The 26,272-nt window shown below is 41.6% G+C and overlaps 1 protein-coding gene across 1 annotated transcript; it reads left to right on the forward strand.

Moving 5' to 3' along the window:
- The first annotated feature begins 2,228 nt into the window (after window positions 1–2,228).
- On the forward strand, window positions 2,229–21,322 carry RGS18 (regulator of G protein signaling 18). The gene is made up of 5 exons (XM_084868962.1): window positions 2,229–2,652; window positions 3,424–3,525; window positions 4,546–4,607; window positions 14,699–14,865; window positions 18,098–21,322. Exons 1-5 carry the CDS (start codon window positions 2,570–2,572, stop codon window positions 18,353–18,355), a joined length of 672 nt encoding a protein of 223 aa, XP_084725088.1. The 5' UTR covers window positions 2,229–2,569; the 3' UTR covers window positions 18,356–21,322.
- The last annotated feature ends 4,950 nt before the right edge of the window (window positions 21,323–26,272 follow it).

The following is a 26,272-nucleotide window of genomic DNA, read 5'->3' on the forward strand; positions in this document are numbered from 1 at the left end:
GAACCTAAGGAATATATTCTAGACAATTTCTGCTCCATCGCTAGTTCTCATGTGTCCAACGACGACAAAGAAAAGACTGGCAGTTAACTGTTTAACAAAACGAGCTGAATAATGTAACATAGGTCTTGAGGCAGATCATAAATTACAGGCCCGGTAAACGCTATAGCTCAGTGAGATTACCACGTCCAAGGATTTGCCAAAATGGGATTTACAGCTTTATAGTCTGACCAGAACTATTTTCCGTTCCCTTTCACACTGCAATGTTTTAATTATCATTTTAAATGTATCTTCACTGTTGAAAGTATGACACAGGTCTCCTGTTTATTTCCACCATGGACTTCCGCCACCATCCCACACCCACCCCACCCAAGCCTTCACCACACTCTTGTCTGTGTCCACGTGCTCTGCATTTTCCTCTTTTATGTCGTCACATAGGAAACCTGTCAACATAGCCAAAGAAGCTGGAAACCCTGCAAATTCACAGAATCCAAGATATGGGTGAATTCCAACCCACCGCTGAGAGCATTGAGAATGAGCCAAGGCCAATGGCCTGCTCACTGCCAGCATGCCACTGGCCGAGTGGAACCGGAAGTGGGATTTGTATAACCCTAGGCCCTCCTGAAGGTCACCTGCAAGTGGCTGGGGGCGTTGAGCTGGGAAAATGCTCTGCACACGCCCCAGGCCAGCAGCCCCTCTTTGCTGGAGGGGGCGGGGGGTGCACCCTGAGGCTCCTTTTCCTCGCCCATGGGAGAGAAATGTCTTCCACACATCCTGACCTGTCAGGGCCCACTCATGAGGCATGCACCCCTCACTTCATGGGTGAACCCCTTCAGAGCACCCCAACTGCCGATATGAAGGGTCAGTGGCAGGGACCCAGGGAGGCCAGCAGCCAATGGGCTGAGTCCACCCCCCTGGCGGCTCCACCACCAGTACCTGCCGCTCCCTTGGGGGACACCCAAGTCCTAGGGGTTCTCTCCCCTCCTCAGGTTTTTGCAACTTTGCACATCCCACGACTTGTGAAGTCACAGACACGTCTCAAGTCTAACTCCCGGCAGGCCTGCCTGATGCGGGGTGGGGTGGGGACACACACACTTCACTCGGCCTCCCTGTCATTTGCCTTCTCGCAAGTGTGTGATCCCCATCCCACAGACTGCAGAGGAATGACAGCATTCACACTGGTGACCGAGGGCTCTGCCAATGCCATGCCTGCCCCTCCTCCTGGGGCTTTGTGAAAACACATCACAGAGTACCTGTCGCCTCGGTTTCCTTTTCCATGACAACTGAGTTCTAGGCTAGATCAGAATTTCTTTCTTTTTAAAAAATATATTTTATTGGTTTTTTACAGAGAGAAAGAGAGAGGAAGAGTTAGAAACATCGATGAGAGAGAATCATCAATCAGCTGCCTCCTGCACACCCCCCCCCCACCGGGGATGTGCCCGCAACCAAGGTACATGCCCTTGACCGGAATCGAACCTGGGGCCCTTCAGTCCCCAAACCGGTTTTAGGTAGATCAGAATTTCTTAGCTATCGATCTGGCTTTCATGAAGAGTTACCTAGGCGAAGGCTGAACCAACACGGAGCTGCCATTTCTTTTTTAACAAGGACATAGAATGAGCGAACACACAAACTCTTATCATGTCTAGGCGTGGTGTGGAATGTGGGCCCAACACATAATAAATAACACAACATGGATAACCTGGGATTTAATAAAACCAAAGGTTGCATTTAAAATTAAAAAAGAGCCGGGACCCGTTTGGCTCAGTGGATAGAGCGTCGGCCTGCGGACTAAAAGGTCTCAGGTTCGATTCCCGTCAAGGGCATGTACCTTGGTTGTGGGCACATCCCCAGTAGGGGGTGTGAAGGAGGAGGCTGATGGATGTTTCTCTCTCATCGATGTTTCTAACTCTCTATCCCTCTCTCTTCCTCTCTGTGAAAAATCAATAAAATATATTTTCAAAAAAATTAAAAAAGAAAAGATCTCAAAATACCAGCACAAGGAGGTATCTCAACCACAATAAGTCATTCTTAATAAAAGGAGATTGTTTTCTAGTAGTTGACTATTCTATTATTTAGTTTGACTCCTGAGGGTCAAACTAAATAATAGAATAGTCAACTAATGAATAGTCAACTAATGCGGAACACACACTCCGCCCGTTGGAGAGCTTTTCCCCCAAGTTCACGCGGGGAGGGACGGAGGCATCGGGTCTGCTCGGGCCTCTGCTGGTGGCACAGGCCAGAAAGGGAAGTCGTGCTGTGGTGAAGCTGTCTTTATCTCAGAGGCCAAGAGCCGCTTTGCAAATTTGTGGTATCATTTCCCTAAACAGCCGGGCCTGGGCTGCACTTTGGTTCCTCAGTTCTACACGTTCCTGCCGCTACGGAGGCAGAAACCCAGCCCGGAGCTCTGTCTTCTTTTCAACTGTGAGCGCTGCCCGCAGAGGAGAGCTAACTGTTCAATCCACCATGGGTGACTGCGGAATGGCATTCACCAGGGAAGGATGGGACGGAAAAGACCTCTCTATCTTCTAGAGAAGCGATGGAAACGTCATAGCTTCTCTCTTCTCCACGGAATATGTGCGAGTCAAAGGAAAAAACCTTTTTCAAGTTAATGCATGGTTCAGCCAAGGAAGAAGCAAGCAAAGAAGCCAAAATCAGGTAAAATCCGCATTTCAAACACCTGCCTTATACTTGTAAACACGATTGAAGGGTATTTGCTAGCCCTTGCTTTGAAAATATATTGATTGTATTGCACCAATTGAAAAAAAAAAGTTTTTATTAGAAGAAAACTGTTAAATCCAGTGATTTCATTTCTTAAAAATGTTTTAAATCTTTATGATGAAAGTATTGCCAATGTCCCCTTTTTTCTCCCGTTAACCCCTCAGATGTTTTCATTTTTTAAAAAACAGGAGGGCAAACAATTTTAACCACACAGGCTAGCAACAATCTTCATTGAAATAAAACCTTAAATACTTTGCAGTCACAGAGGGGGAAAACAAGTATATTTCACATATGCTCCCCTAATTCCTCCCGTAGTATTTATTTATTTATTATTATTTAAAAAAATATATTTGATTGATTTTTTTTTACAGAGAGAAAGGGAGAGGGATAGAGAGCTGGAAACACCGATGAGAGAGAAACATTGACCAGCTGCCTCCTGCACACCCCCTACTGGGGATGTGCCCGAAACCAATGTACATGCCCTTGACCAGAATCGAACCTGGGACCATCCAGTCCACAGACCAATGCTCTATCCACTGAGCCAAACCGGTTTCGGCTCCTCCCGTAGTATTTAAATCAAGTTCTTTAAGGAAAGAATTAGCCACTGGTGGGTGAGACAGGTGATCAGGTCATTCTAAACCTGGGGGTCACAAGGACAAAGTCTATCCCCCAAATTTTCCTGACATTAATGAATCCCTTTCATGACAGAGCAAAGGAGAAGAGGAACCGGCTAAGCCTTCTCCTGCAGAAATCCGAGTTCCACGAGGAGCCGAAGGCCAGGAGGTCTGCACTCTTGACCGGAGCAACCAGGTGAATAAGATTCCGTTACCTGAGGAGTGGGAGAAATTTTGCTGATTCGATCATGAGGGGGGGGGTCTAAGAAAGAGGAAGTTGGAAATGTCTGTCTTATTTGAAAGTCGCACAAGAATATAGGAAGGTTAGAGATCTCATTTCAGAAAAGCAAGGAATATAACCACTTTCATAGCTTGAATTACATGACCTAATAAAAATTTAAGTGCTCTCTTTTAAAATGATAGAGCTGTCCATTTTAAATGATATATTTTACCCCTTGTAAACTGATGGAAGAAGACTCATTAAGAGTTTTCACAGTGTAGAGTCACAGAGAAGACCTAGCCACATCTTCCCTCAGTGGTTTTGAAAATGTTCTAGATATGTCAGCAAGTAAGTTAAAAAAAATAAAAAAATAAAAAAATAAAGAGTATTTTGTAATGTTTAGCCATTTCTTTAATTCATACAGAAAATGGAACAGCCTTATGTACTTGTATTAATTGTTCCAAACATGAAAGATGACTAATAAGAGATCCAGGACACATATACTCAACTCCCTAAATTATCAGCATTGCTAAGATAAAATGTTTTCTATTTCTTATCCTTTTAAAAATTCATTAGTCAAACTTCCTGTATCTGTAAAAAAAAAAAAAAAAAAAAAAAAAAAAAGAAAAGAAAAAAAAAAAAGCTGCTTATTGTGGTAAGAGTTTCAAGGAAATTGCAAGTTACAAAAAAAAAGAAAGAAAGAAAGAAAGATGCTATCAGTTTAGGGCCTTCAATTTGCTGAATTAAGAAAAATCTGAATTCCCCACCCCCTTGGTTGTTAATCTAACACATGCTTAGTTTTTCCTTAGAAGATAATCACAGACAAAAGTGAAAAGCATTTTGAGCGGTGTGTTTTTGAAGCTGCCAATGTGAATGCAGATTCCATTATGCAATAGGCCAAGGAGAATCCATGGAGTCTGGTGGAAACAGTCTGTAGCACAGACTCTAGGCAGACTGGCTGCACGCTCCTCACACAACATGTTGTGTCTTGAACAGAGTCTGCCCGGAAGAAGCAAGGCGATGGGGTGAATCATTTGAAAAACTGCTTTCCCATAAAGGTTAGTGGTATTTTTCCTAACTACGTTATCCCTACACAAAAAAAGTATGCTAAGTGTGCATGGAACCAGCTATACAACAGAGGCCGTCATAAAAATTGAGTCTGATGGGTAATTTGTAGCAATCTGAGTTTCTGATCAAAAGAAATCTCTCTATATAAAAGCCTAATATGCAAATTGCCCCCGAGGGAGTTCAGCTGGGAGGCTGATCACTCGCTATGACATGTGCTGACCACCAGGGGGCAGTGCAAAAGGAAGGAAGGCGTCAGCTGGCAGCCAGCAGCTGGGAAGAAAGGCCCTGGCCTATAGCCAGTGGGCCCTGATTACCAGCCAGGACTAGGAACCCTATTCATGCACGACTTTCACACACCAGGCCTCTAGTAACTAAATAATAGTCAACTAATAGAAAACAATCTCATTTTATTAAGAATTATTTGTTGTGGTTGAAATGCCTCCTTGTGCTGTGGTTAATAGCTTCAGATCTATTTATTTTATTTTATTTTAAATGCAACCCTTGGTTTTATTAAATCCCAGGTTATCCAAGCTGTTTTTATTGTTTAGTGAGCTAAAATTTAAAGTATTGCTTTTGATGGGACATTCAGTAAACCCTCATGAAACTAGTTTCTTTTTACTTTTATAACTACTCTGCCTGTCAATCATGTGCTTTTATTTTATTTATTTTTATTTTACTTATTAAATTGATTGGGGTGACATTGATCTACCTGAACATATAGGTTTCATGTGTGGGTTTCTATGTTACAAGGTCTGTATGTTGCACTGTGTCAAATCTTCTCCTGTCACCGGCTATTAGAACCCCTTCCCCCTCCTCATTCCCCCTCCACACCCCCTTCCCTGTGGCAGCCACCACGCTGCTGTTTGTGTTCATAAGTCTCAGTTTAACTTCCCACACAGGAGTGAAATCACATGGTCCTTAGCTTTTTCTGTCTGACTTATTCCACTTTGCATGATGTTCTCAAGCAATCATGTGTTTTTTAAAACGGAATTGCCTAGAAGTGGCCTGTGCACGTGGAGCTTTGCAGGTGCGATAGGAGGTTAGGACTGATTTGGAGCCCCGTTTGTCATACCGGGCCAGTGGTCGGCAAACTCATTAGTCCACAGAGCCAAATATCAACAGTAAAACGATTGACATTTCCTTTGAGAGCCACATTTTCTAAAGGCAAACTTCTAATGCCACTTCTTCAAAATAGACTTGCCCACGCAGTGGTATTTTGTGGAAGAGCCACACTCAAGGGGCCAAAGAGCTGCATGTGGCTCGTGAGCCTCAGTTTGCCTACCACTGTCCTACCCTTTGAGAAAGCAGGGGTCAGAGGTCAAGCTTAGAGTCCATTTAGTACAAAGGCAGCAGGTGAAGGAGCGTCTTTGGTCTTCATTCGGCCCAGCATGTGTTTCAGGTGGCAGAGCTGACAGGCTGGCGTGAGTGGCCATGGGGGAGGGCCACCGCAGGCTCCTTGTTCCACTGGCCCAGGCAGCGTCTGCTTTGTCATCATCAAACAGCCCGCACTTCCTCCAGCCCCGTTCTCATCAGCATCTCAGCATCTTCCTGTTCCTTACCTCCTTCTTTAAAACCAAAATGCTACACAGCCACTTCCCAGGTGAGGCTACAGGCTGTTCACAACCCTGCTAGTGGGCCTCACAGTCCAGGGTGCCTCCTGAAAGAAGGGGTCCCATCGCTGGGGCAGGGGGGAGGGCAGAACCCAGCGTGCATTCCCCTTTGGAGGAAACCCCAACTTCCGCTTGTTTGTTTTTATTTCCTGTGTGTTTTCTCCCCCTCCATTGTCTGTCCTCCTGAAGGCCTTGGTGACCAATTCATGTTCCCCTGAATTTAGTGACCGAAGGATCCTGTTTCTGCAGACTCTTCCTGAAAATGTCCCCTCTCCCAGGGAAAACAGATTCTGTAATATTGGATCAAGAAATAAATAAATAATATATATATATATATATATATATATATATATATATATATATATATATATATAGTCAAAACCGGTTTGGCTCAGTGGATAGAGCGTTGGCCTGCAGGCTGAAGGGTCCCGGATTCGATTCTGGTCAAGGGCATGTACCTTGGTTGTGGGCACATCCTCAGTGGAGGGTGTGCAAGAGGCAGCTGATCGATGATTCTCTCTCATCGATGTTTCTAACTCTCTATCCCTCTCTCTTTCTCTTTGTAAAAAAATGAATAAAATATATATTTTTAAAAAAAAGAAATAAAAAAATAGGTAGCGAAATCAAGACTTCAGTGTAGACAAGGATGGAATGAATGAGGATGGAAGGCAGCAGGAAGAAAAGGCATCCGGGCTGACAGAATATAACCTGTTCCTCTTTCCCCCTCGTTGCCCTGGTACTCACCACTCTTAGCACCATCTTTGGAGAAGAGTAAGGAAGACAGTTCTCCTCAATGACTTGACCTCATCCCCTATATCCCATCATTTCTGAACTACAGTTAAGATTCTTGCCAAATAGATGAGGAACCTCGCCCATCCTCACTAATTCTGCTGCCACTAGACTGATCAGTTCTCAAGACGAATTACAACCTGTATAAAATGTTCCCCCATAATCCATGCCCCTCCCCCCAGATTTGCTTTCAAAAAAATCCTATTATTTCCAATATTTTGGCACACCCAAGCCCTTTAGCTTCTCAGCCAGTCAGAGCAAGGGAAGAGTGAAGGAAAGGGAATTCACTTGGTTTGCAATGTGACTGTTGTTTTTGTTTTTGTTTTTGTTTTTTATAAGGAAGATGTCTTTTTAGCCAGCACATCACCTGGTACATAGTAAGTGCTCAACTAAACCAGATATGTCGCTAAGAGAAGTTCTCTGGGGTCCCTTTGAGCTATGAGTTCGGGTTCTCTTCTACAACATAAAGGCTGTCTCATCTCAAGCGTCCTAATTACTCTGACCTTCAGCCTCCTCCAAGGTCAATGGAAATAACACTGTCTTTAGCTCCAATGGAAACAGGACTAAATGAGATGGCAAATATGATACCCAGGCCTGCTCGCGGCCGCACAAATGTTAAATGTCACTGCTATTATGAAATATCAACAATAACTTTAAGTATCTTTTCCTGGTTTTTAGTTCACTCCTCACTGGTCAAACGTGGACAGGGTTACATTTCCTTTGGGGGAAGGGGAGGATGCATACACTGGATTTATTCCTTTAACTTAATAAATCGGTACCTAATAATGTCATCCTGCTCTCACAGCCTGTTCAGAGGCAAGAAAGGGTTAGCGAGGGTCATCAGTCCTCTAGAAAAGGCTTGCTGAACAGCAGTCACAGCCAAACAGAGAAAGACCGCATCTGCCCCCGCTCACTGGTGGGAGGAGCTCAGAGCTGTGGAGGGGCAGCACGTGAGGCAAGAGGAGGGGGACACGAATAACAAAAACCCGCCCTGACCCACTTGGACGCTATTATCGGCGCTCACGATCTAAGTGCCAATTCAATTATACTGAATTCACCCCAAATTGTGCGACTGCTATTCTTTTAATCAGCCCTCAAAGACCCAATTATTTTAATTGGAAAGCTTATTGTAATGTTAAATTATAAAGCTTGAAATAATCAGCTACAGAAGTGTGTTGGTGGCGGTGGTTAAATTCAGCTTGTTTCTACTGGATTCACTCTAGCCATTCCCCTCTCCCCCCCAAAAAAGGAAAGATCTTGTAATTAGGTGTGTACGTACACACACACACACACACACACACACACAAGACCTTGATCCATCTATCAAATTTTATAGACTTTCCCTTTGGTTCAATGTGTAAGCTTCTCAAATTCTGTATGTCACATGCATAAAAAGGAAATGGAAATTTTATTCAATTTAGTCCAATGAGACATGAAATGAACAAAACAGAATAGAAATTTGAGTAGTCAGTTTGATAAAAACGGCAGCTACTTAAACCACTAGAGACTGGTATTAGCATCTTCAGAAAGGTGACCACAGAAAATGATGGTTCTTCCTCTGGATTTAGGGGATTCATCAAAATGCACCATCTGGACAAGGGGAGAAAGAGAACATGCAGGCAGAGAGCCAGCACAGGCCTGGGGAAGTGACTAGTGCAATGACTTTAGGGAACTAATAAGACATAAGTCCTTATTGAGAAACAACATTTGAAAAAAGGGACTTACAGTAACGGTTAATGGCCAGGTAAGACTAATCGAGAGAATGTTTTTGCTGTATTCCACAGAAAGCAAACCATCCAGAGAGTTTTGGGGTATTTCCATTACCTTTTCAAATTCCATTTTTAAGATGTAGTTTAATTCTTTTAAAATTTAAGAAAACAGTAAAAATCCAAGGAAATCTAAACAAAGAATGGACTTTAAATAATAATATATCAACATTTCATAATAGAAGGGAACTGAACATGGGATATATAGGAACTGTACTATCTTCATAACTCTTCTGTAAACCTAAATTTATTAATATTTTTTTTAAATAAGCTCAAACACATTTAGTAAATTACTGAAATCCCTCAATAATTGAACTGCTGTTCTCCCATTTGTTCCTATACAGCTATTTGAATACTTTTTTTCCCCATTCCTGTTTATTGACAAATTTGTCTGAAATTGTGAATGAATCATAAAAATCTATAAATTAACAACTTATATAATAATTTCTAAATGTTGCTTAATAAAAACAAAAAGCACGAAAGACCAACATCAGACTATATCTGTCATTCATAATTATCAATTTCAAATCTAGTCACCATTCTTCTTACTGACTGGCTTTATGAAAGTCAATGCTATCAATATGAGGTTAACAGACCAATCCATTCCAATTATATCACTAACACATGTGTATTATAGGTTTTGTTTGGGCACATATATGTATATACTTCCCTGTAAGACATCTTTGAAAGTAAAACACTACTTCTGAATATAAGTAATTTTGAAAACAACTGGCTAAATACATTAAAAATGATTTTTAAAAATGCAATGTATCATGAAGGCTTTGGGAAACCTTTAAGAGAGACTATACAGATGCGTGCAAGACTTCACCAGGCAGAAGAAAAGGAAACGTTGGGCAGAGAAAGGGCCATAGGAAAGGGCTGAGAAATAGGCGTTTTGGTGCAACTGGCAAAGCAAGCAGCTCACTTCCCCGGGCAGAGCAGTGACACCCACACAGGGAATCAGGGTGGGTGCTGACCTGGAAAACGTTTGCTAGGCAGCGACCTGATGGGTGGAGAGCTGGAATTCCATGCATGTCACAGGGACCACCTCTGAGGCTGTCACAAACACAAAAGCTACCCTCAAAGGGCTGGGCTGTCTTGGGAAGCAAATGGATGGACTCGGTGACTCACTGTATGTGAGCCTCTGTCCTAAAGGAAGGGGATGACGAAATAAGAGATGATCCCAGCCCACATGGCTCAGTGGTTGAGCGTCAGCCTGTGAACCAGGAGGTCACAGTTCGATTCCCAATCAGGGTATGTGCCAGAGTTGCAGGCTCTGTCTCTAACATGGGACGTGCAATGTGGGACGTGCATGAGGCAATTATTCTCTCATCATCGATGTTTCTCTCTCTCTCTCTCTCCCTCCCTCCCTCCCTCCCTCTCTGAAATCAAGAAACATATGTTTTTTTTAAAAAGAAATATGAGATGAAAAGAAAACATTAAAAAGATCCCCACATTTTATTCCATATTAAGAGGAAGGTGGCAGTGCCTTTTATAGATGAGGAATGGAGGCAGAACAGTATTTGTGAGATGATATCAGGTTATCAGAGTTTGAACTTAATTGCTGGAAACCTCAGAAGTTTTGCTGGGTTTTTGAGGCCAACACCTAAGCCCTAGAAGGTGGAAGACAGTTTGATCACACAGAGATTCCCTAACCCTCTCACACAGCGGACAACTGAAGGTGAGGAGGAGAAGGGATCTCCTAGGAGGGGTCCCCATCAGGTAAACAATCTTCTGACAACTACATAGCTATTTCCCCATGCACCCTCTTTCCCTGCTCCTGATGAATAATTCCAATATTTTAACCTTCATACTTAATGACTATTTTTTTTGGACTGTTTGCACCCTGAACTGTCGTCCTACTAAGCTTAATTCTGAGGATAATGGAAAAAGAAAAGGAAAAGATGTACGTCATTGCACCACTTGATATAAAAACATGAACTGATTAGACTGTGGAAAATACTTATCGCTGATGCTGAGAGGAAAGGCTACAAGGAAAGGAAGGAGCACTTCTCTTTTGGGGAAGGAAAGGGCTACTTCTCCTTACGCTGTTCAGCTAGTGGCTTTGCAATTGCTCTTCCCCATTTTTTTTTTTAGTTACCGACTTTCTGCGAGATAAGGGATTCCGGTGTTCTGCAAAATTAAAATTTCCGAATCAAGCTCTCCCACAACAAACACCCAATTCCTTCATCTCTTAGGGATAAACATAAGTAAAATCCACCTTCAACTATAAATGGACCTCGGAGCTAAATTATATGGCGAAAGGGAACTCCAGTGTGGGCCACACCCTCCGCTGGTGTACAGACTGTTGTTTTGGTTGTGGTTTTGCTTGACAGGCCTAGAGGTCGCACACCTTTCACACTGTACCTCAGCTTTGAACAAGGGGCTGAAAGGCTTGGTTTGCCTTCGTCTCTGGTTTCCTTCCAGAATCATTAGAGAAAGAGGAGGAAGGGGAGAAAGACAGCAATGAAACCAGACATGGTGCAACACAACCACCTTCCTGTCGCATAAATAAAAGAGGAGGAAGTTTTCAAGCCATTACTAGCCAGTGGCCCCGGATGCTCATGCCGCCATCCCTGAAGTCCCCGGCCCCAGGCTCTGGGCCAGGAGAGGGTGCTTCCATATCACTTTCCACCATTAAAGGAACCTCATCGCAAATAACAGCAGTGACTCTCAGCTTTTGTTCCCAAGTTCAGGTGCTGAGATACAAAGGGTGCAAGGAATCGTGGGGAAGGAAACCAGATAGAACACCCAAAAACCAACAATCCTGTGACTTTGCTGTGAGAACAAACCCTAGTCAAACCCACGTGTCTGACTCCTATACTGTTCATCTTGGCAGAGATTTCGGTTTAAAAAAACACTAGCAACAGAACCAGGTCATTCACTTTATCCCGAAGTACATATATTCCTAAGTATTTGTGGGGGAGGAATCTTCTCTCTGTCCAAGTTTCCAAAGTATAACAGAGTGGTCTTGGGGAAGAGGGAGAGGGGGTAGAGGGCATCAAGGGGATAAATGGTTATGGGAAAAGTAAAAAAATAAATAAAATAAAAAATAAATAAATAAATAAATAAATAAAAAATGAAAAGGCCAAAAAATATAAAAATAATAGTAAAAAAAAAAAAAATTCTTAAAAAAATCATTTGTCCACTCCTGTTTCCTGCCACCTTCTGAGATAAAGCCCCAGACTTAGCTTTAGAAACTCATCTTGAAGATCAAGCTCTAAGCTGGACAAACAAGAACAAGCTAACCATCAGGCATGCTGACCACTCCTCCGGCTTCTGCTCCGAGGCGAGACTGTGTCCATCCACCCGTTCAGGGAGCGCAGAGCACGGTGGCCTCTGTATGACGGTCCCCTTGGGCCAAGAAGGACCACGCTGTAGACATCTAAGGACGGAGACACGTCCCGAGTCGTGGTCCAGACGTACCATGTCTTCTCCACGTCTTGTTGGACGTGACGTTGCTTGTTTTCCTGGTTCCTTTGTCAGCATTTAATCACCACCAGCTGGTGCTCTGGGCCAGTTCACTGGGAAGAGACATGCCCACACCTCCTCACCTCGTGCCAATGAACACCCCCAGGTGGCGCTCATTGAGGTGAGAGTTGGAGCCAGATCGCATCTGAGGTCTAGGCGGTGCCTAGAGGTCGTCGCATCACTTCTCACTGCTGGTCTCTCCAACAGGACCACGTTCCTGGATCTCTCAGACCTCCAAAAGATTGCCCACAACATTGAAAAAATAAAATAAAAAGGCTTCCTAACAAGAGGGCCGGCTCTATAAGCAGGGGAGAGAAATGGGGGTGTGGAAAGCGCCGTTGGAGGGTTGCATTCATGTTCTGTGGCTGCTGTTACAATTTCTCACAACTTGAGTGACTTAAAACAGGGCAAATTCACTCTATTACCGTCCTGTGGGTCCGAAGAGCACGCTGGGCCTTACTGAAAAGAAACCAAGGGGTCCACAGGCCGGGGTCCTTCGTGGAGGGTCCAGGGGAGAAGCCCTTTCAGGGCACTGAGGATGTGCCTGCAACCAAGGTACATGCCTGTGACTGGAATAGAACCCGGGACCCTTCAGTCTGCAGGCCAATGCTCTATCCACTGAGCCAAACTGATTTTGACTATATGTATGTGTGTGTATATATATATATATATATATATATATATATATATATATGTTTTTATTTATTGAGCCAGTATTACAGAACCTGTTTTCCCTGGCATTCCCTGGTTTATGACCGTCTTCTACCTTTACGGGCCCACAGTGGCCCTCCCCACATTGCCTCTCTCTGACCCGCCCTTCCAACCTCTGCTTTTAAAGGCCCTGTGATCCGAGTGGGTCCACCTGGGACCCTCACGTGCTCTCTCCCTTCTCGAGCTCCCTTGCCCTGATCCCAGCAGCACAGCCCGTTCCCCTGTGCAGTCACACTCACAGGTTCTGGGGATCAGCCCTTAAGGGGGCCGTCACTGTGTTCATTTCTAATGGTCTTTGTTTGCCGGAAAAGTAAGACCAGGAGCCACTGGACGTATCTGAAACGCAGTTTCCTTGTCAATGACAATGAGCATGGGGTGTATTCCAGGCATCGTTGTAAAAATTAAATGCAGAAAGGCGTATAAACAGGCGTATTAGCCCTCAAAACCTCTCCACGTGTTATCAATGCAAAACCCTTAGTGACTGCCACAATTCTACCGAATGAGATTTATTCTTCTTGCTTCGTTCTGTATTGAACTGTTTATGTTACAAATAGTCACTGACCATGAGAAATAGTCCTAGAGGGTAGTGAACCTAGGAAGTGAATATAGCCCTGGCTGGGTAGCTCGGTTGTTTAGAGCAGTGGTTGGCAAACTGAGGCTCGCGAGCCACGTGAGGCTCTTTGGCCCCTCGAGTGTGGCTCTTCCACAAAATACTGGACGAGTCTATTTTGAAGAAGTGGCATTAGAAGAAGTTTTATGTTTAAAATATTTGGCTCTCAAAGGAAATTTCAATTGTCATACTGTTGATATTTGGCTCTGTGGACTAATGAGTTTGCCGACCGCTGGGTTAGAGTATCATTCCGATAAGTAGATATGCCAAGGCTGTGGGTTCAATCTCTGGTCAGGGCACAAACAAGAATCAACCAATGGCCCTAACCGGTTTGCCTCAGTGGATAGAGCGTCGGCCTACAGACTCAAGGGTCCCAAGTTCGATTCCGGTCAAGGGCATGTACCTTGGTTGCGGGCACATCCCCAGAAGGGGGTGTGCAGGAGGCAGCTGATCAATGTTTCTCTCTCATCGATGTTTCTAACTCTCTATCCCTCTCCCTTCTTCTCTGTAAAAAAGCAATAAAATATATATATTTTTAAAAAAGAATCAACCAATGAATGCATAAATAAGTGGAACAACAAACTGATGTCTCTACCCACCCCCCAGAAAAAAGTCAATAATTAATTAAAAGAAATGGATGTAAGTGAAAATGAGTTGAGCAGACAACCCCTGGAAAAAGAGTTTTAAACAGAGATATCCAGAGTCCTGGGTACCATGGTATGGTCTAGGAGGGGGAAAGGGGTCCTGATGGAATGGCTTCTTGGCTCTATAGAGTCACACACACACACACACACACACACACACACACACACACACACCCGGGAAGAGGCATGACTGAAACAGACTCTAAGCAAGTTCCAGAGTGGGGGTCACTCTCACTCAGCTCTCAGTTTGAGCCCAGCCGTATTTCAACAGGAATGATACATCCTTTTCACAGCTGTAAAGATTACAGCTAATTTCTATGAGGTCCCTTCTGGATACTGTTCAGAATGTGGGTTGCTGTGCTGCCTTTGAGAAGGGCGAGCTGTTCTGTTCGTGTTTCTGGCTACACTTTGATATCAGGGAGTGCATTTTCTCCGCATTAATATTTTACAGTTAAAATATGTCACTTCCTTTCTTGGTAGACGGACTGGAGACTTTTACCCAGTTTCTTAGAACCGAATTCAGCGAGGAAAACATTGAATTCTGGATGGCCTGCGAAGACTTCAAGAAAAGCAAGGACCCCCAACAAATGATCTTGAAAGCAAAAGCAATATATGAGAAGTTTATCCAGAACGATGCCCCACAAGAGGTAAACATATCTGGGAAAATGTACAACTGTTCGATCATTTGGGGAGAGAATCTGCCTTCATCAAATTGGCGCCGCCCCGCATACATTCCACCAGAAAAGCCAGGGTTTGCAGAAGGAGAATGGGTCTTTTTAGATTTCTAGCTCAAACAGAACGTGTTGTAAGACATCGTCAGGAGAGGAAAGGTACAACCAAAGTCACTCCTCGGGTTCTTTGATTCTAGACTAAGATTGAACACAGTTACTTGTAACACTGAGATTCAATCACTTATTCATATTTATCAGCTTAGCACAAGCATGTCAAAGTCAAAGGCTAACAATGAGCCAAATAAACAAGGTTTAAGTGTATGGACTGCAAAAAAAAAAAAAAAAGCTATTTTCATAGAAATTTATTTTAATAGAGACATGCTGAATACAAAGGGATGAAATAAAATGAGCAATCATTAACAGAAAATAATAGAACATTTTAATAAAAATTAATTTTTCTTGAATGTTAACTTACCAGACACTGAATAACTGCACAAATTGACAAGCAAGTAAACCTATTCTTCTTGCTGTTTGAAAGCGAAATATTTCCTGTTGCTCACACCAAACAAGTCAGTACAAGACTAATGACATGGCCATTGGCTGCTAAAATATTCGCTGCTGGTATTAGTGTAGAGAAACGGTGCGCCTGCGTGTAAGGTGCATAAGGGAAATGAATGCAATGGGATTAGAGTAATCAGTCATTAGAGAACACTGTAGTTCGTTATTAATAATGATGTCTAACAGGATAGTGTAAAAATTAAGTTACGAAACTTTTATCAAAACGTTCCTTACATACGGTTATGTTGGCTGGGCCACAAAATGTATTTGTTGTGGGCCACATGTGGCCCCCGGGCTGTGAGTTTGACACGCTTGCCTTAGCATAAGCAAACTCTCATAGAAACAAAAGATGAAGGCGCGAGAAATCAAGAAGTTGGTACCATGCACCACTTTAGCTCATCTACCTATACAAACTTTTATTTGCCCCAAAATGATTATTCCTCCTCCTTATGATAGACTAAAAAAAAAAAAAAATCGTAATAGATGAGGGAAGCATGGCAATGGTCCAAGTGACAACACAATCATAATTGCCTTTGACTGCAAGCTCAGTGTGAGATAATTGTGCGACACAACTGCTTAAAAAATGGCAAATATTACCTATCTTTAATATGAATTCAGTAAAATGTCTATGTTTTTATTATGTGTACAATAAATAGTGTTTCTTCGCTGAAAGGGTAGAGCTAGTAGTCTATACTGCTAAGAATGCTACTTGACTACAAATGTGTATGGGCCCTGAGGTGCACACCAAAAATAATGATTTCCATGCTTCAGTATGCTTCATTCTGTTCCGTGATTCAATGCATGGCTCTGATTGTCCCAGGGCCAACCTGATACACAGACCAAATAAAGGCAGCTAGGTGTCAGGCGTTACCCAGGAGGGAAAAGGAAGGACACTCCTGAAAACTCACCCCATCAGAACCTGATATGTCAGCGGCGCTTTGATAAAAAGCATTCAGTGACTTACATCTTTTAAATATTCATGTATTCGTTTTCAGCACACGTGTGCTTGTAGGAAAGCATCATGATGGGATGGAAACAAGGGCTGGGATAAAACAAAAGCCCCACTTTGAAATCCCAAATAGGCTCTAAACTCCCTGCTGGCCATCACTGAACATTGTTTTACTATTTTTTATTTTGTTTAATGTATTTTATTGATTTTTTTACAGAGAGGAAGGGAGAGAGATAGAGAGCTAGAAACATTGATGAGAGAGAAACATCCATCAGCTGCCTCTTGCACACCCCCTACTGGGGATGTGCCCACAACCAAGGTACATGCCCTTGACCGGAATCGAACCTGGGACCCTTCAGTCTGCAGGCCGATGCTCTATCCACTGAGCAAACCGGTTTTGGCAAGAACATTGTTTTATTAACGATTGAAAATGAGTGGGACTAATGACCTCTATGGTACTCGCTATTACAAGGTTCCATTTTTCTAAATTAGAAGCGAGGGGGGAGGACCAGCAGCTTCGGGAGACAAGAGCCACATGGGATGTCACCCAAGAGTCAATCCCGAACCCCTAGACCAGTGTTTCCCAAACTTTTGACATATGGGTACCCCTTCTATAATTTTCGTAACGCTGAGTACCCCTCGTACTCATGAGAACGTAGAATTAAGCGCAGCTAAGCATGGTGCAGTGCATATCCCCACCAAACTCCGGTGCAACGCGTACCCCCCCTCCCCCCCAAACTCTTCCCGTACCCCGGGGGGTAAGTGTACCACACTTTGGGAAACACTGCTGGACCCATGACAGGCTGAGCACCCAAGCACCCAAGCACATGCGCACTCCAACACTGAGTATAGCCTTGTACTTATAAAACACGATTGAAGGATATTTGCTAGCCCTTTTTTAAAAAATATCCAATTGAAAATATATCGATTGTATTGCTCCAGTTGGAAAAAAAAAAAAAGTTTTTATTAGAAGCAAACTGTTAAATTCAGTAATTTCATTTCTTTTAAAAAAAATTTTTTTAATCTTTATGATGAAAGTATGGCATATGTCCCCTTTTTTCTCCCATTGAGCCCTCATGTGTTTTCATTTTTCTAAAAAACAAGAGGACAAACAATTTTAACCACACAGACTGGCAACAATCTTTCCTGAAATGCAATCTTACTTTGGAGTCACAGAGGAAAAAACAAGTATATTTCACATATGCTCTCCTAATTCCTCCCGTAGTATTTAAGTAAAGTTCTTTAAGAAACCATTGTGAGCAGAAACCGGTTTGGCTCAGTGGATAGAGCGTCGGCCTACGGACTGAAATGTCCTGGGCTCAATTCTGGCCAAGGGCATGTAACTTGGTTGCGGGCACATCCCCAGGAGGGGGTGTACAAGAGGCAGCTGATCAATGATTCTCTCTCATCGATGTTTCTAACTCTCTATCCCTCTTCCTTCCCCTCTATAAAAAATCAATAAAATATATTTTTTTAAAAGGAAAAAAAGAAAACCATTGTGAATATGGGAGGTGAGTGAGACAGGTGATTGGGTCATTGTAAACCTGAGGGTCACAAGGACAGAGTCTATCCCCCCAGTTTTCCTGACACTAATGAATCCCTTTCATGACAGAGGGAAGGAGAAAAGTCTTGGACTGTTTCTCAAAGGTGTTTACTTCCATCGATGGGCCCTAACCACCCTTTTGTGAAATTACGATCCAGGTTAACCTTGATTTTCACACCAAAGAACTCATCCTGAAGAGCATCACCCAGCCCACCCTGCACAGTTTTGACGCTGCTCAGAGCAGAGTGTATCAGCTGATGGAACAAGACAGCTACACGCGGTTCCTGAAGTCTGGCATGTATGCAGACTTGACAGAAGGAAGACCTCAGAGACCCTCCAATCTGAGAAGGCGGTCTCGTTCCTTCACCTACAACGAATTCAAGGACGTGAAGTCAGATGTTTCCATTTGGTTTTAAAGAAAATGAATTTTGCTCAGTTTGGGGGGTGAGATTGTACATCTGCCTCTAAGACATAGCCTAGGTGAACAAATGGGTGCATCGTTTAAATAAAATGTGGCATGTAAAAGGATTTTAAGGATGTAAGTCAAAATGTTTATTCTAACAATATGTACTGTATCTGCCAGTCACACCTTTCATTTGACTTCATTCCATACATAATCAGAAAAGCAGATGTGAACAGACACTGATAAAATAACTATCAACCAAAAAATAATATATATGACACCTGAAACGATGAGGTAAATTCATTAAAAGACCAAGATTCAACCCATAAAATTTTATTTATCTACCAGAGGCCCGGTGCACAGATTCGTGCACCGGTGGGGTCCCTCAGCCTGGCCTAGCGGATTGGGCCAAAATTGGCTCTCCCTGAGGGGTCCTGGATTGCAAGAGGGCAGTTCTCAGGTGATGCACCCCAGAATCGGGCTCTAGATTCAAAAACTGCAGGTGCTAAATCACTGCAGCTTGGCAGCTCCTGCATGGTCAGTGTGCGTCATAGCTACCAGTCAGAGAGTCTGCCCCCTAGTGGTCATTGCACATCATAGCTACCAGCCAGTTGGCTAGTTGGCTGGTCAGCCAGTCGCTTAGGCATTTACATATATAGATATAACTTCTAAGTCCATCTATTGTGAAATATAATAAATATATTCACTTTAAAAAAATCACATGATTATGAAGGCAACAAGAACTTTAAAATTGAGTCTGTTATTTACTTTTTGTTAGCCAATTTAGGACACGTTTTCTTCTTTTTTATTTATTTTTTATTTTTCTTCTTCTCCAGGTTGGCTATTTTGTCAAGAATTTTAGGTGAAAGAAGTTTTCAGGGTGTCGCACCTACACATAAATAGGTCTATATCAACAGCTTGATTTTTAATAGATAAATAAAAATTATAATTATTCTTCAATCTATGAATAGCATGCTATTTATCCCTCATAAAGGGAAATCCCTAGGCAGATGTTACAGGTAACATAAACAGGCAATATTTATGCTTTGCAGAGGATTTTGATTTAAAAATTAGGGTTACAAATAACAGATAAAAAGTAATTGGAGAGAAATAAAATAAATAAAATAACTAAATATTGTGTTCTAAAAAAATCATGTGAAGTGTTTTTTAATCCCTGAATACTGAAAATGCTATTGCATGTGTTCCAGCAAGATCAGTGTCTGCCTTAAAAAAGGAAAAGGTATCTTCATTTTCAATTTTTCACACAGAAGCTCTGATGTAGATAGGGGCCTCCAGACAATGCCTGAGTCAGAAAATGCATCTCTAAAGGTGGCATTACATAGTTATCACAGCAGAGTAATTGATTATGCCTACTAAGTATCAGGAATCTCATAAAATACAATATCAGGTGAGTATATCAAATATACCACCCTGTTAAAAAAAAAGTCATCTTGCTTGTTTTACTGGAAATTAAACCTTAAATCAGAACTCAACATGAAACTAGATTCTTTCTTTCAAATGTAATTCTGCTGGTGTTATAAATACATGTAGTGAATATATACATGCACATCCATCCTTATTGAAAGAAATACAAGCTATATTTTAGAACCAATTGTTTTAATTTTACTTTATATATATAAAATGCTAAAGATACTATAATTTAATTGAATGTAATATTTGGAGCACTGGAAGTTCAGATCATTTTATTTTGTGGAGGGAAAATGAACTATTATTACTGGTATAGTATCTAAATGTGGTAGCCATAACTTCTAAATGAGTTTAAATTGTAGTCATATATGCACACATATAAATGTAACAGTTTCAGGCTTCCAGATTTTTTTAAGGACTGATATACTTAATTAGTTTTGTATTAAAATTGTACATTTGATAAATACTCAATATTAAAAATACTAAGTATAGATAGCTCTAGCTGGCTTTTATACTGAAGATCTGCATTACATATTATATGAGTTGATCTCTTAAAATTCATTTTAAAATAGAAGCTACCTTAATTTTTAGATATTTAGTTAGATAATTTTAAAAGACTTAATTGGAGCTGTAGATTTGTTCTTTTGTTTTATAAAAACACCTACTGATTCATTTTAATACTTTCTAATCGCTTCCAAGATAATAATATACCTATAAAAATAAATGCAAGAATGACTGAGACTGGTTAAGATTAATATTCTAAAAAGTGAAAACTGAAATTGATTATAGAAGTTAATTTTTTTAATATATTTTTATTGATTTTTTACATAGAGGAAGGGAGAGAGACAGAGAGCTAGAAATGTCGATGAGAGAGAAACACCGACCAGCTGCCTCCTGCACACCCTCTACTGGAGATGTGCCCGCAACCAACGTATATGCCCCTGACCGGAATCAAACCTGGGACCCTTCAGTCTGCAGACCGACGCTCTGCCACTGAGCCAAACCTGTTTCGTCTAGAGGTTAATTTTTGTTTCCTATGTTTTAAGGCTGAGTCTTTGGCCAAGATATAAACTGGGTTGTTAGCTCAGGTCCCTTCCAAGTATAAGTGATGATTCAGACCAGACTTGACTTCAATGAGAAGGGGGGGGGGTGAAAAGGATTCAGATATCAAATGTAACACCTCAGTGATAAATTTGCAAGATTTTTATGAATATACCCTTTTTAAAAATTTCTAATTATGCTACTCAACATGGCATTGAAAATCATACCAAAAGGATGAATCGCATAGAAAAAAAAATGTGTAGGCTTTGACAGAAATAGGGAGTGGGGGCATGGCGGTGTGTAGGGCAGGGGGAGAATCAGAGAATTATTATAAGAAAGAATGGTGTACATATATTAATATGTTGTATGTAACCATGTAACCGAGTTATAGACTTCATTAAATGATTATGGAATCTGTTTGTTTTTACTTTACAAGCCCCGAAGTCAACAAGCTTGACAGTTTTACTACTTCATATGCTACATCTTTTAAAATTAAAATTTCTAAAATATCCATCGAGTCTCGAGTTCTTTTGCAGACGGGGTTATTTTTCTCTCTCAGACGCTAGGCTTCCTAAACCAAGTAGTGGTTTATGGAGATTATTCCATAAACGCTCGCTTTGTAGGTGCGGTCCCCTTAAACCTGGCTTACACACAAACCTGTTTTCTGGGTGCAAAAATAAACACCCATCCTTCTATTTTTGATCCCATGCATACCATTATGTTCGGGAACACTTTCATAAGAAAATCGAATCAGGATCTTTGGATAAAGGGAGTCAAATCCGTGTAATATGATTTCAGAGTTTTGAATATAAGATGCTGTGTGAATCTAAAATAAATGGCATGGGGGAAGCCCGAAGATCTCCTTCTTTAGTATGCCAGGCACCCGTGCCACCATGCTCAGAAGGTTACAGCGAATTTTAGGAGGCGGCTGAGATTCCGTGAACAGAAAATACACAGCCTGCAGTTAGATTTTCCTCAGACACCGCCAGGTATAAAACTACCCTGCAACACCCTCAGATAAAACAGAAAGTCATTTATTATTTGGGACTGCATGCCAAAAAATATTTATCTTTTTTGGATGTAGGTATCCAAGACTGTTTGTGTGTGTTTGTTTCTTAAGCTATGAATATGTTACTGGAAGCACAGAGTGAGGCTATTCAGATTACTTACAGAAGCAGAATATCTTTCTCCCAATACGTGTCTCCCCAATTTCAAGCAGCCGGGGGGAGGGGGATGTCAAATATGCTAGCATATGATATAAAAAGGACCCTCAGATCCTGAAAATATGAAGAGCGAATTGTTGCAGGCACTTATTTTTTCCTGTGGTATGCTAACATCTTCAACCTTGCTATTTCCTTTTCATTCTGAGCAAACAAAATGTTTTCATTTCATTTAAATAAAACGGCAGGTTGTGTATTTTGTGTTCACAAACAAAATGATTTAGTTTTGGGTTGTTTTTTTTTTAACCTATTACCTAGGTTTGTATTTCATTATGTAATGGGGTTGGTGACTCGCAATGCTAAAGGCTTCTCTCTTAAACCTGAATGGAGTAGAAGAGCCATTTTCCCCACCGAGACTCCCCCCAAACAGGCTCACTGTACAATTTAATTTTGCTCAATGAGGGAAAGGTCAGCGAGAGGCTATAAGAAAGTCAATTTGCATGAAGTACGCACGCGGAATATGAAAATAATATAGTCTGAAAAATTCATCATTCCAGCTTTAAAATCCAACCTCAGGGCTAAGAAAGCAATTATAGGAAATGGTTCAACAATTACAACAAACTTTTTCTGATGATGTCAACTACTCTACTCTCCACGCGAGAGACAGTCTTGGAGAAGAACAAATTTGAGAATTCGCGGTCCTTTGTGAGGCCTCCTTCACATATGCCCTGGCTTCAGAAAATGTTAAGCAATGTGACCTTTGCCCTCCATTAGCCCAATTCCCTCTGCAGGCCCACCAATCAGGTCCTGTAATTCATGTCAGTTTGATATTTATGCTGATTATCTCTTTGTAGCTCAATTTTTAAAAAAAATCGTGGCAACCAACACTCTCTGCTCTATTGACTATGCCCCACGTTTATTTATCTGAACAGGATTGAAATTGCATTCTTATTCACAATAGTGTGGCAGACACCCATTGATCTGTTTATCTTTTTAATATATTTTTCTTGCTTTCAGAGAGGAAGGAAAGGAGCAAAAGAGAAACATCAATTGATGAGAGAAAAATCATTGATTGGCTGCCTCCTGCATGCCCCTACTGAGAATCGAACCCCAACCCAGGCATGTGCCATGACTGGGAATCAAACCTTGACCTCCTAGTTTATAGGTCAATGCTCAGCCCCTGAGCCATGCCAGCTGGGCTGATCTGTTTATCTTAAATTATTTTCATAAGAAAGGTGTCACAGAATGACAGTCTCTCTCTGGGTCACTCGAATGATTCCTACCCTATTCCCTTCAGATAAGAATAACTCACAATCCTCAATAGTTCTTAATAAAGAAGTCTGGTTTTCCGGAACTCACTTGGGCTCCAGAATCTCTTGACATTTTATAAAGGATCCTACAAAATATTGATGCGGAGGCATGACTGTGTTTCTCTGCTGGTCTGAATGGCTGGGACAGCCAGAAGAAAGCATACTGCACGGCTCCCGCTAACTCCTCCAGGTTCCTTCCTGTAGGAGTGTCTGCCTACTCCCACCTCTACTGGCTCCAGAAGCCATGACATAGAGTCTGGATTCCCAGGTATTCATCAGGCTTTGTAATCTCTGCCCTAGATGAAAACAAGTGGAGACAATCAGACAATCAGTTCTTGGGGGGTGGGGGATGGCGGGGGGCAGGGGGCATTCTGCTAAGAGAGAGAAAATAGGCACAATACTGTGGCATCCTCACCATCAGCCCTTGGCACCTGGAAAGATGGCCTCCATTTGTTCTCTGGAAGAACAAAATCAGGGGGGGGAGAGAGAGAGAGAGAGAGAGAGAGAGAGAGAGAGAGAGAGAGAGAGAGAGAGAACACTTATTCATTGCAGTTGGAAGAAGTCTAAGATGGTCCCTCAAGGTTCTCACTCCCCGGTGCACAGGTCTTGGACAGCCAACTGGCCTTGAATGTGGATGTCACCTGAGCATGTGAGGGCATGGTCACTCCCAGGCCGACCCAACCCTGGCCAGTGCCTTGGTTTCAGCCTACAGAGACCTGAGCATAGAACCCAGGTGAGCCTTGCCTAGATCCCAGATCTACTGCTATGCCTGTGGGAATTTGCTACGCAACAGTAAAAACTTCCTCCTTTATCTGTAGAACCTGGATGGCATTTATATAGGCACCACCTGATACTATTTCGGGTATTGACTATTTACTGAATGGCCATTGTATATCATGAACACATAAAGAGGCACTGGAACTGGTGATACATTAAACAGGATCGACCACTCCTTTTTCAAATATTACACCCAACATTGATCAAATACATCTGATGATTTCAGACCATCAGTGCAAAGTTCAATGGGACCATTGATCTGACTGTACACTTTGAGGCACACAACCGTAGCCATAGATTGCAGGAGGCTATTTATTCAACGTTAGGTCATTTAGTCCCACAGAGAAAATTCCCTTTGCAATGACGATTTTCAGAGAGGAGGTCTGTTTCATTGTTCAGGAGTTACTGTGAAGCCGTACAAAGATATTTTTAAAAGCACTTTAAGCCTCTTCAAGTACACTTTGCAAATGCAAAAGAAGATTGCTAATAACAAAAGGCATTTTAATGATCTTATTTATAGAGTCTCCCTTATCCAAGTATCCTGCCATGGTGCCCTATGTAAGAACAGACTTAATTTTTAGTGACTTCACCAGATCAAATATATTCTGCTATCTTTTGCAATGATTCTTTCTGGAAATAAATATGAAATGACATTTTATAGGCATCATCTTAACCTTCATTTCAGCAGGCATCAGACTCATCGCTGATGATGGGTTCATGATTTCAAGGAGTCTAGTAAATTAAAATTCAACCTTAACTTTAACGTTCACATTTGGAATTCTCGAAACAGATGTCAGATTGACATACTGTCTAACCTGATCCTTCATTATTATTTCACTACTAATTCCTATAAACCTCCCAAAGAGGCGATTGCTATATTAAAACTCTAATTTCCAGTTGCCTGCTGCCATATTCTGTGAAGCAAGTCCTTGAGTCAGGTTGCAATTCGAGATAGAAAAACAAGACACCACACTGCCAATAAAGAATAGACACACCTTTTGAAAAATCTATTGAGACATGACCATGACTTGATTTGGAGAAGAAAAAAAAATTGCTAAGACACTTGCGTTTCATCCCATACATATACACTCCCGTCTGTCTTTAGCTTGACGTGGAATAGTAAAATGTCAATTACAGGCTCCTGTTGGTGTTATGGAGTGAATCTAAACCAGAAAGCTATTGACATTTCTAGAAACATCTACTGTAATTGTGACTTGGTGACTGATGCATAGTAAAAACTATCTTCTAAGCGGCATGCAGGAACTTCTGAACAACTCTTTAACGTACGTTGAAATTATTGACATTTTAAATAATTCTGTGACCTCTGAATAAAATGACAGGCATGAAGTTAGAAAGCAAATATCCTTCAGGTAAAAGCCCATGTTTGGTTATTTTTAGCCTTATTGAACTTTTATTTGAATCTTGTGAGCAAAATATTGCTCACCCACTAGAAGACATACTATTTTAGTCCCCCCTCAACTCTACTTAATATTTTGCTTTTGATGACACTAGTTACCCGCAACCAACTGACATATGAACATTGGAATACACAGAATATGTTTATTGAGAAATAAAATAAATGGCTGCTGAAGTATTTTGCTTTTTTAAATGTGGTGAGGGTGGAAAGTTCAGGGCAGAGTATGTCGGTTTGTATGTCAGTATTTCATCTGAGCGCAGCATGTTCAGAACTAAGATTTTCTCAGTCACAGAATTTGCTGAGCAGTCTGTTTAACACAGAGCATGCATGCCTGTATTTAGCAAATACTCTACTGAACTGTGTGAGCAGGAGTATGTACGTGTTGTGTTGAGTTACTGCTAACTGAGTTTAAATGAGCTGCATCCAGGGACAGGGGGCTGGGGTCTCCCTGGATATGTATATTAAAACACTTACACATTTATTTATGAGACTGTGTCATTTTAATATTTTGTAAATGGCATAAACTTATATGTTTATGTGTGTTTAACTGCTTCAGTAGCAGTATCCAGTGGTGGTTGTTTTTTAATGTGGGTTGCATTCATCTTAACTTACTCTTTACTGTCTTTTGAAAGGCATGAGTCAGAATAAATTAATAGACTTATACCAGATGGATTCCAACAGATTCGTTAAACAGAGTCTGAACAGACCAGCTAAGGAGGACTCTTTTCAGAATAACGACTTTCATTTCCATACAAATTAATTTACTTAGTGAAGACAGTGTGAAAATTCCTGCAAGA

The sequence above is a fragment of the Pipistrellus hanaki genome, assembly GCF_964339955.1.
Source record: "Pipistrellus hanaki genome assembly, chromosome: 20".
Taxonomy (NCBI): Eukaryota; Metazoa; Chordata; class Mammalia; order Chiroptera; family Vespertilionidae; genus Pipistrellus; species Pipistrellus hanaki.